Source organism: Carcharhinus amblyrhynchos, chromosome 4, assembly GCF_965287045.1.
Source record: "Carcharhinus amblyrhynchos chromosome 4, sCarAmb.v2.hapA, whole genome shotgun sequence".
NCBI lineage: Eukaryota > Metazoa > Chordata > Chondrichthyes > Carcharhiniformes > Carcharhinidae > Carcharhinus > Carcharhinus amblyrhynchos.
The window spans coordinates 129,486,413-129,504,831 of record NC_137327.1 but is presented as its reverse complement, the minus strand read 5'-3'; the positions used below and the strand labels follow the sequence as shown (position 1 = coordinate 129,504,831).

Genomic DNA, 18,419 nt, shown 5'->3' with positions numbered 1-18,419 from the left:
CCCAAATTACCCTTGAGGGCTCACTTTAAGAGTCAACCCATTGTTGTGGCTCTGGAGTCACGTGTAGGCCAGACCAGGTAAGGACAGCAGATTTCCTTCGCTTAAGGACATTAGTGAACCAGATGGGTTTTTCCGACTAATCGACAATGATTTTGTGGTCATCAGTAGATTCTTAATTCCAGATTTTTATTAAATTCAAATTTCACCATCTGCCGTGGTGGGATTTGAACCCAGGTCCCCAGAGTATTTCCCCAGGTCGCTGGAATACCAGTTCAGTGAGAAGACAAATCCTATGTTGGCCTTTATTTCAAAGCAGTTGCAAGATAACAGTGAGGAAATCTTGCTGTATTTGTACAGAGCTTTGGGGAGAGCACATCTGGAGGACTGTGTAGAATTTTGGTCTCCTTACCCTGAAGAAGGATACACTGGTCTTCGAGAGGGTATAATGTGGGTTGATTGGATTGATTCCTAAGCTGGGAGGCTTCTTCTATGAGGAGAGTTTGTGTAGAATAGGCCTCTACTCTGGAGCTTAGAAGAATGAGAGTTGATCTCGTTGAAACATAAATGATGCTGTGAGGGTTTGACAGCCTAGGGGCTGGAAAGTGGGGTACAAGGGACATAATCTCAGGGTGAGGCATTATCCATTTCAGAGCGAAGCAGGGAGTGATTTCATCAGAGGTTTGCGAATCTTTAGAATTCTTTAGCTCAGGGGGGCTGTGAATACACAATCAATGTCAACATTCAAGGCCCCAATCTATAGATTTTATTTTAATTCTAAGGGAATTGAGGGATATGGGGGTCAGGTGGGAAAGGGGGAGGTTGGATTAAGGCCACATTCAGATCAGTTCTCATCTTCTTGAATGACGGGCTGAATGGCCTCCTCCTCCTCCTCCTGTTTGTTACGAGTTTGATAATGTTAGGAAATGCCATGATCTGGTTAAATGGAAGGGAGTGGGGGGGGTTAGTGGGGAAAGCTTGAGGGGAGCCACATGGCTTCTTGCTGCCTCTATTTTGGCTCAGAAAGATTGCGACTGACTGAAACTCAGAAGGAAATTATTTATATTAACAAATTCCGTAACGTTGATTCGGAAACAGGAAGCAGCTGAACCTATCAGGTTATGTACAGAAATGAAATGTTATTGCATCGTGTCAGATGACCTGGATTTCTTCTTTCCAATAGGTGACGTGCCTGAGCCATTCCAGTGCTCCCTGCATACTGAAAATAAAGAGCAATACCTGTTACTGTTGTGACCTTTATAAGTGTGGCCGGTGGGTTTCACATTAATCTCTTGGTTTGTACATTTTAAATTAACTTCTGTTTTGATGTGAGTTAACTGTTCTCTGTTTAGCACTTGTATTTTCCAGTAGAAAGCATTAGCCGTACAGAGCCGTATACCAAATCCCATTCAGCATCACCCGTGTTCACACTGACGTATGTTGCCACCCACTCTGACATTGCCTCGATTTTAAGGTTCTTGCCTTTCTATTCAAATTCCTAGCCCCTTCCTTTTTCTCGAGTTTCCTCCAGCCCCGAGATCTCCTGACTTTCTGGCCTCTTCCATCAACCTTCAATCTGCACAAATCACATCCGGAGATCTGAAATAGGAACAGGGAATGGTCAGCAGGGCTGGCAGCTTCAGATGATCGCAGACCTGAAACACTGGGGTTGGGATTTTCCAGCCACGCTCCTCCCCCAGGTCGGAAAATCCCATCCGAGGTCAGCGGATCTTCGCAAGGTCCCTGTGCCGCCAGCTACAATTCCCGTGGCAGGCGGGATGGGAAAATTCCACTCTTGATATAATCCAATGCCCATGTTTGCCAGAGATGAGTTCGGAGGTGGGGAGGCATGTAGTCAGGCAGGGGAGTATCGGCTGAGTACCTAGCCTCCTTCCTGCCTCTGCTTCCCTTGAAGTCTGGGGCGGGGTGGCTTGTAGACAATGTACCAATGCCAGTTAGGCCTTAAATGGGCAATTAATGCCCCCTTAAGAGCCTTATCTTGCCGCTTATAATTAGCTTCAGCTATTTCCACCCTAGGTTTCGCACTACTGGCCACTTTAGTGCCTGACTGGCTCAGAATACCATGAGCCTTCCTCAAAGGGGGCAATGCGGGGTTCTTGCCAGCTCTCCAGCAGATAGAGATCCACTGTCACCTGGATTCGATTCCCCCCATTAACTCTGTTTCTCTCTCTACAGGTGCTGCCAGACCTGCTGAGTGTTTCCAGCATTTTCTGGTTTTATTTCAGATTTCCAACATCTGGAGTACTTTGGTTATTCGAGCTCCTCTGTCTCATGATCTTGAACAACTCGATAAAATCCCCTTTCTGTTCTCTGGTTCCAGCCAGTCTATCCTAAAACTATCCCGAAGTTGTGTTTGCATTAATGAATATGAGAAGTTGCTGAGGACAGCCCCTGTTTTGTGGAACTTCTTTGAGAGCAGAGTAGGGATATTTATTCATATAAGTGGATTAATTGGATGGTAAATTGAGTCGTTCAATTTTAAGGATAAGGTTTCAAAGTTAATTGTTCCATTCAATCTCTTTTCACAAACAAAATCTGGTTTGCAAAAATATATTTTTTGATTAATTTTCCTACATTTATTTTTTTTGAGAATCCTTTATAACTTACCCACATTTCTGAATTCAGTGAATTCGTGTTAGAGCCATTTCCTTTAGATGTACTGTGTAATATTCTCACTGCTATTGCTCATTATCCTCGAGGTGCAAATGAAATTCTGAGAGATCCCCAGGAAACCTATTCTTCTTTATCTTCTACATCACATATTGGTGCTTGCTGGGAATTAGCCACTGTCTATGTGGGACCATAGGTGTCTCTGTTAGAGTGAGACATGTCGTAATGTAGCTTGAGGAGCAGAACTTCCCATCAAGCATAAGTCAAGGTCTCCATGAACTAGCACTGCCGGTATGGGGATTGAACCCACACCATTTGTAACTTTCTGCATCACATTCTAGCCAATGAGCTAATCAGTTTTGGGCTTCCCTCCACGCCCAGGAAATCCTCCTGCCAGCCTAAAAATTGAGGCTGGCTGGGAGACAGACATTAAGTTTTCAATAACTGGCAACTTGAGGGTCTCAACTAGGGGCAAGGACAGGTCGCCCATCAGAGGTCTCGTCTGCCCCAGGGTCAAGGAAGGCAGGAAGCGCATTCCTTCTATTTTATACCCTCACCTAAAAAGCCACTTGCTGGAGAAATTCAGGTTATGAAATCTATTTCTGTAATTTGATGCATTTCCACAATCATTCTCATTATTCTCAAAACCAGAGCTAAAATGTCCTCATTGAAGTGAAGGGAATAGCAGGCACACAATACTCCAGATACAGTCCCACCAAAGCCTTTCGTTAACATGTCCCCAGGACAACACAGCCTCATAGCCTTCTACCTTCTGAGTCACTTCATCTTTGACTTGCATCCAACCATTCTACTCCAACTTGTAATACTGTACAGCTCGGGACACGCACATACATAATTACAGCACAGACCTGCACAGGTACATACACTGAATCATATTTACTGCCTTTGTTTTGTTGGGCCCATTACCCAACCTGTTTAGATCTATTTCTCATCTATTTTATTGAAAGCTCTTTTATCTACAGCACAATTTTGTGTCTTCTATAAATTTGGCCATCTGGGACTAAGTGCTGTGGCAGAGCAGGAAAACGGAGTGCCTCCGATTGCCAGAAGCTGGCAGGAAACTATACCATATCCCCCCCCCCCCCGCCACCCTGACCTTGTTAATTATGTGCCTGAGGCTTTTGTGCCATACTCAGTGGCAGGGTGGGCATCCAACATCATATCTGGCTGCCATATTGAAAAGGCATCCAACATCACTGGCCCACCATTGAAGAAAAAAAATGGATCTCTAGGAAAATTCTGAGGCAAGAAGGTGGACCTCTTCATGGCGCTGAAACTAGAAGATTCACCCCTCCACCTACTGCTGCCATATGCCAAGGTTGTTAATGGCCTCCATCCCAAACTCCAGAGGTAGCCCCCGGCATTGTTCAGGCAGTTCCCATCTTCTGAGGCTGTGCGGCCCAACGAGTCTGTACTGACTCCCTGATATAGCATCTTACCCAGATCCTATCCCTGTAACCCCACATATTTACCCTGCTAAATTCCCTAATCTACATATCTTGGGACGCGAAGGAGCAATTTAGAATGGCCAATCCAACTAACCCTCACACGTTTGGACTGTGGGAGGACACCGGAGCACCGGAAACTCCACACAGACAATGACCCGAGGCCAGAATTGAACCTGGGCCCCTGGTGCTGTGTGGCAGCAGTGCTAACCATCATGTTGCTCCAGACATCCCACTAATGTCCCAGAGAATCAGGAATGGGGAGATACCAGTTGGGTCTTTATCTGCATCTCATTAGCAGGATGCAAATTACTTCCACGCCAGCCTCCAGCAGGTACTGGCAACAGATCCTGAATGAAATTGACACCAGGGTGAAACTGGCATTCAGATTCCTGCTTGCCAGTGAACCCCACTGACAGGAGGGACCATGGTGGATTTGGTCCATTGTTTTATCTTTTTTAAATTCATTCATGAGATGTGGGTGTTGCTGGTAGGGCCAGTGTGTATTACCCATCCTTAATTGCCCTTGAGCTGAGTGACTTGCTGGGCTATTGGAATCACATGTAGGCCGTGGATGCTCTTCAGGTCGATGATAAAAGCAGGAAGCAGTCATCCCTTCCACCAGTCGGTGACAGCTCGCGTTTCTGGCCATTCGATATTGGGAAATGTAATAAATTAGCATGTCATTTATTGGGCCCGTACACCGCAATTGCACCCCCACATCAAATAATATGTCCACAGTGACGTTATGTCAGAATGGCGCTTGTAATAATCCAACAGAGGCAGAAGTTCCTTCACCAAAATTCCTTAATTTACAATTCCAGCAGCAGTGCACAGAGTGCAATTAGTCAACAGTCTACCCTCTGGGGGTGCCAGAGGAACTGACACAACCAGTTACATATAGGGCAAAGACTCCACGATTGGCCCATTGATTAATCAGGGAGTTCATACTCCAATAACCTGACCTCAATGGCCTGATTGAAGTCATTACAGTGCAGTGCACGTCAGTTCTCAGGAGGCATGAACTTGGTGAGCAGAACTCCAAGGAGGGCTCGGAGGTGAGCATGGCACTTGGTGGGGAGAGGGTGCCCAGATCATCGAAACACTGAGACGATGGCAGGGTGGGTAAATCAGAGGTCACCCGTCAGTATTATGTTGTGGAACCCCAGCTGGCCTTTATGCACCATGTCCCGCATTATATGGTGTAAAGAGCTGTGGCTGTGATTGCTGTCATTTGGCTCCACGTCATCTTTCCTGCACAACATCAGACTTTGTCAATCTGGGAGAAAATCCTGGCCTGCATCTGCCCATTTCTCCTTTCATTGCAACAAGTTTGTTTTGATACTTTCACCAGTTGACTGTAGTTCCGAGTTTTTGTATTGTCAGCAAATTTCAAAACTATGCCCTCACAGTCATAGAGGTTTACAGCATGGAACCAGGCCCTTCGGCCCAACTTGTCCATGCTGCCTCTTTTTTAATCACTAAGATAGTCCCAATTGCCTGCATTTGGTCCATAACCTTCTATACCCATCTTACCCATGTAACTATCTAAACGCTTTTTAAAAGACAAAATTGTACCCATCTCTACTACTACCTCTGGCAGCTTGTTCCACACACTCATCACCCTCTGTGTGAAAAAATTCCTCCTCTGGACCCTTTTGCATCTCTCCCCTCTCACCTTAAACCTATGTCCTCTAGTTTTAGACTCCCCTACCTTTGGGAAAAGATATTGACTACCTAGCTGATCTCTGAAACTCATTATTTTATAGATCGCTATAAGATCACCTCTCAGCTTCCTACACTGCAGAGAAAAAAGTTCCAGTCTATCTAGCCTCTCCTTTATAAGTCAAACCATCAAGTCCCAGTAACATCCTAATAATTTTTTTCTGCACTGCTTCTAGTTTAATAATATCACAGTCCAAAGGTGTGCAGGTTAGGTGGATTGGCCACAGCAAATTAACCCTTAGTGTTAGGGGAGCTAGCAGGGTTACGGGGATAGGATTGGGGTAGGATTGTGATCGGTGCAGACCTGATGGGCCAAATGGCCTCCTTCTGCACTGGAGGGATTCTCTGATTCTATGTACGTAGAGAACATAGGGGGAGTCTAGAATCATAGAATAGAATCCTACAGTGCAGAAGGAGGCCATTCGGCCCATTGAGTCTGCACCAACCACAATCCCACCCAGACCCTATCTCCATAACTCCACATATTTGCTTCCAAGACACCAAGAGGCAATTTAGCATGGCCAGTCCACCTAACTTGCACATCTTTGGACTATAGAAGGAAACCGGAGCACCCAGAGAAAACCCACATATACATGGGGAGAATAAGAACATAAGAAATAGGAGCAGGAGTCGGCCATCTAGCCCCTCGAGCCTGCCCCGCCATTCAATAAGATCATGGCTGATCTGTCGTGTCTCAGTTCCACATTCCCGCCCTCTCCCCATAACCCTTAATCCCCTTGCCTATCAAAAACCTATCAATCCGCGTCTTAAAGATATTGAGCGAGACAGCCTCCACCACTTCAACAGGCAGAGAATTCCAGAGATTCACCACCCTTTGAGTGAAGAAGTTCCTCCTCAACTCCGTTCTAAACCGCCCCCCCTTTATCTTGAGGCTGTGCCCTCTAGTCCTACTGTCCTTACTGAGCGGGAAGAGTCTCTCCACCTCTATCCTATCCATCCCATTCAACATCTTATATGTCTCAATGAGATCTCCCCTCATTCTTCTAAACTCTAACGAGTACAAGCCTAGTTTATTCAGCCTCTCCTCATAGTTCAACCTCCTCAACTCCGGTATCAGCCTAGTAAACCTCCTCTGCACTCCCTCCAAGGCCAAAATATCCTTGCGTAAGTGCGGCGACCAAAACTGCACACAGTACTCCAGCTGCGGCCTCACCAATGCCCTACACAGCTGCAGCAAGACCTCCCTACTTTTATATTCAATCCCCCTCGCTATGAAGGCCAGCATCCCATTCGCCTTCCTGACCACCTGCTGCACCTGTAGGCTGGGTTTTTGCGACTCATGCACAGGGACCCCGAGGTCCCTCTGCACCGTCGCATGCTGCAGTTTTTCACCGTGTAAGTAATAGTCCTTCCTACCATTATTCCTACCAAAGTGGACAACCTCACATTTGCCAACATTAAATTCCACTTGCCAGTTCCTGGCCCATTCGCCCAGCCTATCTAGATCCTTCTGCAGACTTTCCACACCCTCCGCACAATTTGCTGTTCCACACGTGCAAACTCCACACAGACAGTCACCCAAGCCGGGGAATCAACTCAAGTCCCTGGAGCTGTGAGACGGCAGCACTAACTACTGTACCTAGGTCACTAATATCTATCAGAGAAAGCAGTGGTCCTGGTACCTACCCCTGGGGGAACATTGCTCTTTAATTTTCTTTAGTTTGCGAAGCAAACTGTTCACTCCTGCTTTCTGCTTTTTGTAACTTTGAAAATGTTATCTCCGTGCTGTCACTGTCCCCTCAGTACCATGTGTGCTTACGATAACAGGATGTGTTTGGATACTTGGATTGTAGTGCATTGCATGTTACACACTGCTGAAGGCAGCCAAGGTCAGATAGTACATGGTCAAAAGCTCACCAACATGGCCAATTGAATAACGTGATACCTGCAGCTAAATCTGTGATTTGCTTCAGCTTGAGATGTGACATGGGCAATGAGGAAGAATGCAGAGATATTTAGGATTGTGTTGTGGCATTTGCTGCAGCTGATGTGTCTACATTCAGGGGCGTTGGGCCATTTAATCTGACGCTGATGCCAGTACGGACAGTGTGAAGTGCGACAGGTAGCTGGAGGAGCTGGAAAGGTATGCTGCTAATCACATAATCCATCCAGAAATAGACAAGATAGAAGCGAGAGCAGAGAACCCCAAAGTGCCAGGGAAACGGGAAGTTTTCTGGGACTTGTGAACTGTTGTGTTATACATAATCCCAAACTTCACTACCCTAACTGACTGACTGAGGAAGTTGTGCAGAGAATGAACGATTCGGGGTTGAGAAAGAGCAAAAAGATGTTGAGCTTTTTTTCAAAACTTTGGTACTAAGCAAAATTTCTAGACCAAGGTATGGTAGCTGGGGATAATGCAAGATGTGGAGCAGTTTATTAAATCATGTCATGAATTCCCAAAGATGTGCAGGTTAGGTTGATTGGCCATGCTAAAAATTGCCCTTAACATCCTGAGTTGCATAGGTTCGAAGGATTAATAGGTAAATATGTAGAGGTATGGGGGTAGGGCCTGGGTGGGATTGTGATCGGTGCAGACTGGATGGGCCGAAAGGCCTCTTTCTGTACTGTAGGGTTTCTATGATTTCTAGGAATGTGAACTTGTCAGCAAACTAATCCACCTGATCCAGCATGCAGCACGCTGTTATGGGCTGGTCTATGAAAGGATGTAGCAGTTGAGTTCTTAGATCCACTTCTTTCAGGAGAGTCCACACTAATGGTGATCAACAACTACACGTGATAGGCTGTGTATGTTGTGATGAAGTCAGCAGCAGCAGAGTCTGCAGTGACTGAAGTATTTGCAAGACGTGGTCCACCAGTCACTCTGTATTCCTGGGAACACCTTCCAGGAACATCTTAAAACAACTGCAGCCAAGTTCAAGCCCAGAAACAACTTGATTGAGCCAACAAGTTTGACAATGTGGGGTGCTGCTGTCACCACCTTCCAAACCTCAACACTCACACTCTCATACTCAGGAGCAGAATATTGCACCCCCGTTTGATTAAGATCATCGTGCGCACACGCTCACGCACACTGAATGCCACCTTGTGTATCATTACAGGAACATGACACTCACCACCATTCCCCTGGTTCCCTGTCCTGGCAAACATCATTCCTCCACATATCCACTGACTAGCAACAACCCACAAAATGATAGAAGAAGTTTGCAATGCTCCCCCACCTGCCCCTTTACGCTGATCTATTCAGCCCACCTAGGGTACAACTCCCATCAAAAAGGCCAGTCTGGAAAACTCTTCCACACAGGTCTTCAACTCAAATTCCACCTGGACAAGTGAATGAGAGTAAGAAGTCTGACAACACCAGGTTAACTGTGTTTACCCCAGTCCAACGCCGGCACCTCCACATCAATGACTACAAGTGAATGAGAACCATTGGACGCAACAAACAAGTATGTGGTCTCGATCCCAACTCAACAACTGTCTCAGTTCACCCTTCCAAGGAAAGAGTGGTCTGTCTGCCACAGATTCAGGACCGCCTGTGGTCGCTGCTTGGCCAACCTCCACAGATGAGCCAGAGATGTGATACCACTTCCAATTTTGCTAACAAGTCTATTATATACTATTTTAGAACTCAGTCATCAAAAATAATTTGCCATTTGCAAATTTATTAGGTCACATTTTTCCGTGTGACAATTAATTTTGTCTTGAAATATTGCCTCTAAGAGTTTGCCCACTGCCCACGTTAGACCTATTGATCTATTGTTGCTGAGTTTATCTCTCACCCTTTTCCTGAACAGGTGTGTAACATCTGTAATCCCCCTGTCCTCTGGCAGCACTCACTGTGTCTAAGGAGGATTGTGGTCTCAGCTGCTGCTATGTCCAGCCTTAAATTCCTCAGCAGCCCAGATTGCATCCTATCTGGAAAAGGTGACCTTTCAAACTTGAAGCACTGCTAATGTTTTACATATTTCCATTTGATCTATTTTTATCCTATCCAATTTCTCAACTTTACTGTGACAGTTTCAGCAACCTCTCCTTTAGTGAATAGGGATGCAGTTTAATAAGTGCTTTCAATAATCCACCCAGATTGTTAATGAACAGGAGGTGACCTGGCACAGATCTCTGGTGAAGCTCCCTAGAGATTAGACCTTACTGAGGGAATCACTAGATTCTAACCATCTCTGGTTGATTTGCAGTCTGTCTTGTTATATTCCCCAGGATGTCACTCGCCTTAATTTTAGCACAAAGTCCCTCATGTAGCGCCTCTGTCAAAAAAAACCTTTTTAGAATTACAATTATATGACATTTTCATTTCCTAAACCAATCTCAACAAATTTGGAATCCAGGGGAACTTTTTTAAAATGGCAGAACAATAACTTTTATCACTGTTGACCAAGAGAAAGCTATTGTCTTTGGACAGCTACAGAAAAGGTCTGATCAGAAGATAAGAGAGGAGAGAGTGCAGGTGGAGGACCCTGGAATAGGCAGTCAGCAGCACCTAGAGGAGAGAGCGAGAGAGGGACACTGGGATAGGTAGTCAGCGGCAGCTAGAGAAGAGTGTGAAAGGAGGATCCTGGGAAAGGATAGTCAGCAGCATCTAGATGAGAGAGCGAGAGGAGGACACTGGGATAGGTAGTGGCATCTAGAGGAAATTGCGAGAGGAGGACCCTGGGATAGGAAGTCAACTGCACCTAGAGGAGAGTGCGAGAGGAGGACACTGGGATAGACAGTCAGCGGCAGCTAGAGAAGAGTGTGAAAGGAGGATCCTGGGAAAGGGTAGTCAGTGGCATCTCAAGGAGAGTGCGAGAGGAGGACCCTGGGATAGACAGTCAGCAGTGCCCAAAATCACAAGAGAAACGTAAGTTCATTGGTTGGTGAGAAACCTGTTTGCGAGGATTATCAGCTAGGTAAGAATTAGAAAAACACATTATTTTTAAAAGAAGGGGTTACTTACATTTAAATAAGAAACATAAGCAATAGGAAAATTAAGCTATGGTCAGGTGAAAATAAAGTTGCATGAGTAAACCAAAGTTAAATAAAGTTAACGCAAGGGAAATAAGTTGAAGCTATAGCAGGACTGTCACATGGAATACATATCTTGTAATAAATAATGGCCGCTCCCCTGGTATCCTCGACGACCACGTATACAGGAAGTGTCACTAGCTGCAGATCCTTGAGCTCCGGGTTTTCCGCTTTGGATACTGGTGAGGGTGTTGGTTCCTCGGAGGAGTGCAGTCGGAGCCAAGATTGTGGCTGTGCTGTAGGGGAAGGCAGGAGGGGCAGCAGTGATAGGGGATTTGATAGGAGAACAGACGGGCATTTCTGTGACCATCCACGTGACTCCAGGATGTCTGTCGCTTCCTTTGTGCCTGGGTAAAGGATGCCACGGTGCGGCAACAGGATTTTTTTTCTGGGGAAGGGTGATCAGCCAAGGGTCGTGGCCCATGTCGGTACCAATGACTGGGGTAGGAAAGGAGCTGAGGTCCTGAAAGCAAATTTTCGGAAGGAGATTGAAAAACAGGACCTATAAAGCTATAATCTGAGGATTGCTCCCAATCCCACATGCAAGTGAGCAGAAAAACAGGAGAACTGAGTGATTGAACAGCAGGTTTCTGAGGCCTTGGGCCCAGTTCTAGGGAAGGTGGAATCTGTATAAGCAGGACAGTGTACAAAAGTGTACGCACAGGAATTTGGCAGTGTTGAAAGGTAAATGCAAGGAGCACAGTAAATAATGCTAATGTGCTAAGGGTGCAGATAGACACATGGTAGCATGATATCATCACTGTAATGGAACCATGGTTTAAAGAGGAGCAAAACTTGGGGCGGCATGGTGGCACAGTGGTTAGCACTGCTGCCTCACAGTGCCAGGGACCTGGGTTCGATTCCCAATCTGGGTCACTGCGTGCTGTTTGCACATTCTCTCCTTGTCTGGGTGGGTTTTCTCCAGGTGCTCCCACACTCCAAATGTGTGCATGTTAAGTGGATTAGCCATGCTAAATTCTCCCTTAGTGTCAGGGGAAGTAAATGCATGGTGTTATGGAGATGAGACTTGGGTGGGGTTGTAGTCGGTGTAGACTCGATGGGCCAAATGACCTCCTTCTGCACTGTAGGACTCTATGATTCTAACTGGCAGCTCAACATCCCTGGATATAGAGTTTTCAAAGCATCAACTGAGGCCATTCAGATTGAGCTCACTAATAAAAAAAGGCACAGTCACACTGTTAAGAGTGTTTTATCAGACCCCCCAAATAATGAGCAGGAGTTAGAAGAGCAAATTTATGGACAGCTTTCTGAGTGAATGAACAATAGGGTAATGATCACTGGGGACTTCCACTACACTAATATCAATTAGGATACAAACAGTGTGAAGGGCAGAGAGGACTCAAAATTCTTGAACTGCGTTGAAAAGAACTTTTGTAGCCAGCAGGCAACAAACCCAAAGAAAGGGGCATAGTTCTAGATTTAGTCTTGGGAAATGAAGCTGGGCAAGTAGATGGAGTGGCAGTGGGGGAGCATTTTGGAGATAGTGATCATAGCACAGTTACATTTAGCATCATTATAGAAAAAGACAAAGATAGAACAGGAGTAAAAGGTCCAAATTGGGGGAAAATAAATTTTACAAAGCTGAGAGATGAGCTGGCAAGAGTGGACTGGATATAGCTCTTAGAGGAAAAACTGTCAAATCTCTAGGAGGCATTCAAAGGTAGAATTCTACAGGCACAGTGTAGACATGTCCCCACAAAAAGGGTGGTACTGCCAAATCCAGACCTCCTTGGTTATCCAGATGCTTGCAGGCCAAGATAAAGCAGGAAAAGAAACCTTCTTACAGTCACAAAAGACTTCATGTGGTAGAAAGTCTGGAGGAAGATCGAAAGTGCAGGAGTGAAATAGAAGTGGAAATTAGGAAAGCAAAGAGAGGATATGAAAAAATATTGTCAGAAAGAATCAAAGACAATCCTAAAATTGGCTTAAAAGCAAGAAAATAACTAATGAAAAGTTAGGGCCTATCATGGATGTGTATTGTAACTCATGGTTGATGCAGAAGATGTGGGCAAGATTCTCGATTAGTACTTTGCCTTCACTAAGGAGAGAGATGACGCAGGCAAGAGGAGGAGTGTGAAATATCAGATACAATAAGCATAGTGAGAGAAGTAGTACTGGACAGACTGGTATCCTTGGAGTTGGATAAATTGCCTGAGCCAGATGGATTGTGTCTCAGGCTACTTAAAGGAAGCTGGGGAGGAGATAATGAATGCTCTGAGGATCATTCTCCAATCCTCACTAGATACAGGGGAGATCCCGAGGATTGGACATCTGCGAATGTTGTGTCATCATTTAAAAAGGATGCGAGGGATAGGCCAGAAAACTATAGGCCAATCAGTCTGACTTCAGTGGTGGGCAAATTATTGGAAACAATTCTGAGAAACAGGATAAATTGTCACTTAGGTGTGGATTGATCAGGTATAAACAGAAAGAACTCTCACAACACCAGCTTAAAGTCCAACAGCTGGTGTTGTGAGACTTCTTTCGTTTTTACCTCAGTCCAACGCCGGCATCTCCACATCTTGATCAGGTATAGTCAGGATGGTTTTTGTTAGGGGAAGATAAGCTTACTTAATAGAATTAACAAGGAGGATTGATGAGAATAATCAGAGGATGTTGCCTGCATGAATTTCAGTGAGGTCCCACATGGCAAACAACTCAGGAAACTGATGATTTTGTGAAATCCAGAAGATGATGGCAGGTTAGATTCAAAATTGTCTCAGTGACAGGAAACAAAGGGTACTGACTGTGTTTCTGAATGGAAAGCGGTTTCAAGTGGTGTTCCGTAGGGCTCAGTGTTGGAGCCCTTACTGTTTTTCATGTACTAATCATTTGGAAGCAATTGTGGGTGGCATGATAGGGAGGTTTGCAGATGACGGGAAAATTGGCCGTATAGTTGGTGGTGAAGAGGATAGCTGTAGTCTCCAGAATGATATCAGTGCTTTGGTTGAGCGGACAGAGAAGTGGCAAATGGAATTCAGTCGGGAAGGATGTGAAGTAATGCATTTGGGGAGGGTGCACAAAGCTAGGGAATACTCATTATATGGGGAAGACATTGAGAGGGATTGGGAAAGTGAGAGACCTTGGAGTGCATGTCCACAGGCCCTTGAAGGTGGCAGGACAGGTGGACGAGGTGATGAAGAAAGCAGGTGGAATGCTTTACTGGGTAAAGTGTTGAGTACAAAAGCAGGGATGTAATGATGGAACTGTATAAAATAATGGCTCAGCCGCAGCTAGAACTCTGTATAATGTTCTGGGCACCACATTACAGGAAGGACATAATTGCTCTGGAGAGAGTACAAGAATGTTGCCAGGACTTGAAAATTGCAGTTATGAAGAGAGATTGGATAGACTAGGGTTGTTTTCCTGGGAACAGAGGAGGTCGAGTGGTGATGTAACTGAATTGTATCAAATTATTATGGGTCTAGTCAGGGTAGACAGGAAAGACTTGTTTAGGTGATCAAGAAGGCGAATGGAATGTTGGCCTTTATCGCGAGGGGGATAGAATATAAAAGCAGGGAGGTCTTGCTGCAACTGTACAAGGCACTGGTGAGGCCGCAACTAGAGTACTGTGTGCAATTTTGGTCCCCTTATTTGCGAAAGGATATATTGGCCTTGTAGGGAGTACAGAGAAGGTTTTACCAGGCTGATACCAGAGATGAGGGGGTTAGCTTATGAGGAGAGATTAAATAGACTGGGTCTGTACTCGTTGGAGTTTAGAAGGCTGAGGGGGGAACTTATAGAGACATATAAGATAATGAAGGGGATAGATAGGGTAGAAGTAGAGAGATTCTTTCCACTTAGGAAGGAAACCAGAACTAGAGGGCACAGCCTCAAAATAAGGGGGGAGAGGGCAGTTTAGATCGGAGTTGAGGAGGAACTTCTTCTCTTAGAGGGTAGTGAATCTCTGGAATTCTCTGCCCATTGAAGTGGTGGAGGCTACCTCATTGAATATGTTTAAGTCACGGGTAGACAGGTTTCTGATAGACAGGGGAATTAAGGGTTATGGGGAGAAAGCGGGAAAGTGGAACTGATCCACTTCAGATCAGCCACGATCTTATTGAATGGCGGGGCAGGCTCGAAGGGCTAGATGGCCTACTCCTGCTCCTATTTCTTACGTTCTTATGTTCTTTCCCCCTAGCTGAGGGGTCAATTAGCAGCGGACGTAGATTTAAGGTTAGAAGGATTAGAAAGGACATAAGGAAAAACCTTTTACCGAGAGGACGTCGAACATCTGGAATTCACTGCCTCAGTTAGTGGTTGAGGCTGAAATACTCGCCTCGTTTAAAAGGCACCTGGATCTGCATCCTGAGTGCTGTAACCTGCATGGCGCTGGAAAGTGGGAGTAAACCGAGTGGCTCGTTTCTCTTTGGGCCAGCGCAGACATGATGGGCTGAATGGCCTCTTTCTGTGCCATAACATCCCTATGGTTTATACGAATGTTGTGAATATAGAAGAATTGGTGGATTCATTGCAGAGTTGCATTGCAAAGTGTGGAAATACCTTGCAAAAAGTCTGCTGGTCTACTTGGCCCAGTTTCTTTCAGCAGATCCGATGGGAGCCAAATAACAGCAGATAACAGGTCCAAGAAAGGATTAAAAACTCTGCAATTTCTCTCTGTCCTCCTCAAGGTGACCGTGAGGAAATTTGAATACATTAATCGAACGATGTAACAGATGCTGTTTAACCCTGACCAACATGTTGGCTCTTTCAGCTCAGGAACTTTCCAGTAAGAAAGCAACAAGCTGTTTTCAGGGAAACATAGATGGGTCATGTTCAATTGGAATAGCGTTTCTCAGGCTTATCCGACGGGAGGGGGGAGAGGAGAGAATCTTCCTCCTGTGGCACAGCAGTATGTTAAGATTAGTAACATTTGAAAATAACATCGTATATAATAAAGTTGTTTTAAGCATTTCTATGCTATAATGTTAGTGTACACAGTGAGTACAGCATTCTTGTTTACATTCTCCCAAGAGTTTCCCAAGCACCATCCTGGGGTGAGACGGGAAGCAGGTAGGTTACTCTTGGGTCTACATTGTGATTATTTAGGTGGGATTTTCCAGCCCTTCCCATCAGCGGGATCTTCCTATTCACTGACAGCGGGACAGGCACACAAAACACTATAGATATCGACGGGACTGGAAAATCCTGCCGCCAACAATGAGCTGCCTCCCCTGCCAGAAATCTTTCTACTAAGAAGCCTGTGCGTGATCCAGGGAGGCTCTTGTTGTGGTTCATCCCCACTCCAACTCACTACTATACAGCGGCACAGTGGTTAGCACTGCTGCCTCTCAGTGCCAGGGAACCAGGTTCAACTCCTGGCTTAGATCACTGCCTGTGCGGAGTCTCCACGTTCTCCCTCTGTCTGTGTGGGTTCCCTCCAAGTGCTCCAATTTCCTCCCACAGTCCAAAAGACATGCTGGTTAGGTGCATTGGCCATGCTAAATTCTCCCTCAGTGTACACGAACAGGTGCTGAGTGTGGTGACTTCAGTGCAGTAACTTGAGTGCAGTATTAATGTAAGTCTACTTGTGACACAAATAAATAAACTTAAACTACCACCAATATCATCTGTTCTTTAAAGTCTCGTTCCTTTCGGGAGATCGGAATTGGTGGACAAATCTGCACTGTCAAATGTACAGTAGTACAGTTACATGCTATTTAAGGCATCCTCTGTAGTTTAGACAATTAGATTTTCTTGGTTTGGATAGTCAGTGACTATCACTGTCTGCTGTACAGTTACAGGGACCCAGGTCGGATCTCTGGCTTGGATCAATGTCTGTGGGAGTTTGCACATTCTCCCCGTGCTTGTGTGGGTTTTCTCCGTGTACTCCGGTTTCCTCCCACATCCCAAAAACTTGCTTTTTAGGCTGATTGGCGTCAATAAATTGTCCCTTAGTTTGATCTCCCTTAATCTGGCGTACATACAATTCCCTAAATTTCCACCCCCTTTACTGTGGAGTTCCATTAGAGGTAGACAAAAACGTTGACGAGTGACGTAAGACTTGAATAAGGCACTCACTGAGTGTGTTAAAATGGGCGGCACAGGCTTGTAGGGCCGAAGGGCCTGTTTCCTGTGCTATGCTGTTCTTTGTTTATTCTATCAGGATTCCTTGAATAGATTACTGCCTTGTAAAGCATTTACTTCCATGATTCTCCTTCATCTTAGCAAAAGGTTAAGCAAATTACGTCAAGCACAATCCAGGGTGATTTCTGACAGGTACAGAAAATGATAAAAGGACTTTGTTCTGCCTTTCTGAACATTGGGGATGATCGATTATCGGCATTGGCACAAATAAGAACCTCTGAGCTCCTGACACTGGAAATATCGCAGCGTGGAAATATCGCAGCGTGGAAATATCGCAGCGTGGAAATATCGCAGCGTGGAAAGTAGCGGCTTATGGATAAATAATATGTTATCAATTCAGAAATGTGCTGGGTTTTCTTCAATATTTGTGTTAACAGTGGAAAAATTACTGAGGCTTTTCTAGAATTTAAGGCAGGATTTGCTGCAATGGTGCATCGCAGAGCGAATGACATTAATTGGACATCTTAACCTCACATCACATTAGAACAAAGAACAAAGAAAATTACAGCACAGAAACAGGCCCTTCGACCTTCCAATCCGACACCATGCTGCCCGACTGAACTAAAACCTCCACCCTTTCCGGGGACCATATCCCTCTATTCCCATCCTATTCATGTATTTGCTCAGACGCCCCTTGAAAGTCACTAATTCACTGCTCTTTTGCTAGGAATTGCTGAGTTTATTACGAATTAGTAACAGTAGGCACTGTCATTAGATCCTCCACAAATCCTGTCCTGTTGAGTGAGTTGTGGAAGAATGGGCTTCCCTCGTTTGTTGTATTAATGGACCTTTGGCTATACAGTGAACTTCATACTGACAGAAGGAAGGACTGTGTGTTCAGACCCATCACCCTCCTCTCCCCTGTTAACAGTGGCCACTTGCTGTAAATCACTGGAATATATTTCTTGCTACTGTATGGTTAGGATGTATAAAGCAACAAGTTGCTGCCTGGTCATGGATGAATGGGCGCCAAGGTAAAATACATAAATCGTATTTCTCTCTGAAGACTGGGAATACAATTAAGGAGAAATTGTATTTCTTCCCAGAAGCACTCTAAATAAAAACTATGGTGAGTCTGTCACTTAACGTCAAGCAGTTTAGCTATATAATCATACATGCAATGGTTAGCATTATCAATATTTTACAGTGTTTGACCATTTGGAATTGTCATTCATGCATGTTATTTTGTCAGAACTGGAATCAGCCCTTTTACACATTAATTTTCATTGATTTAGAGATGTTCCTTACCAATACATGTTCCCAAACACTTTTTTTGATATTACAAATTTCAATCTGTATCTGCGTATGCTGGCACAGGTGTTGATATTCCTCACAAATAATTGAATCCAGCGTCTTTACCAACTTTCCCACACATTAGGAAGCATTTATATTTACAAATAGAGAGAGGTTTGGTTTCAGTTTGGATTGTAATACCTTGGGATGGCTGGAATGTGTGTCTATTGAAAGGTATTGGTCCCTTCATACCCA

The 18,419-nt window shown here is 45.0% G+C and overlaps 1 protein-coding gene across 2 annotated transcripts in view; it reads left to right on the top strand.

Moving 5' to 3' along the window:
• tmem255a (transmembrane protein 255A) overlaps positions 1 to 18,419 on the top strand; it is a 76,561-nt gene that overhangs the window by 46,423 nt on the left and 11,719 nt on the right. For both annotated transcript variants that reach the window (XM_080187877.1, XM_080187876.1), the window contains exon 6: positions 1,181 to 1,269. In XM_080187877.1, coding sequence (XP_080044003.1) covers positions 1,181 to 1,269 — 89 coding nt within the window. The remainder of the gene's footprint in view (positions 1 to 1,180; positions 1,270 to 18,419) is intronic.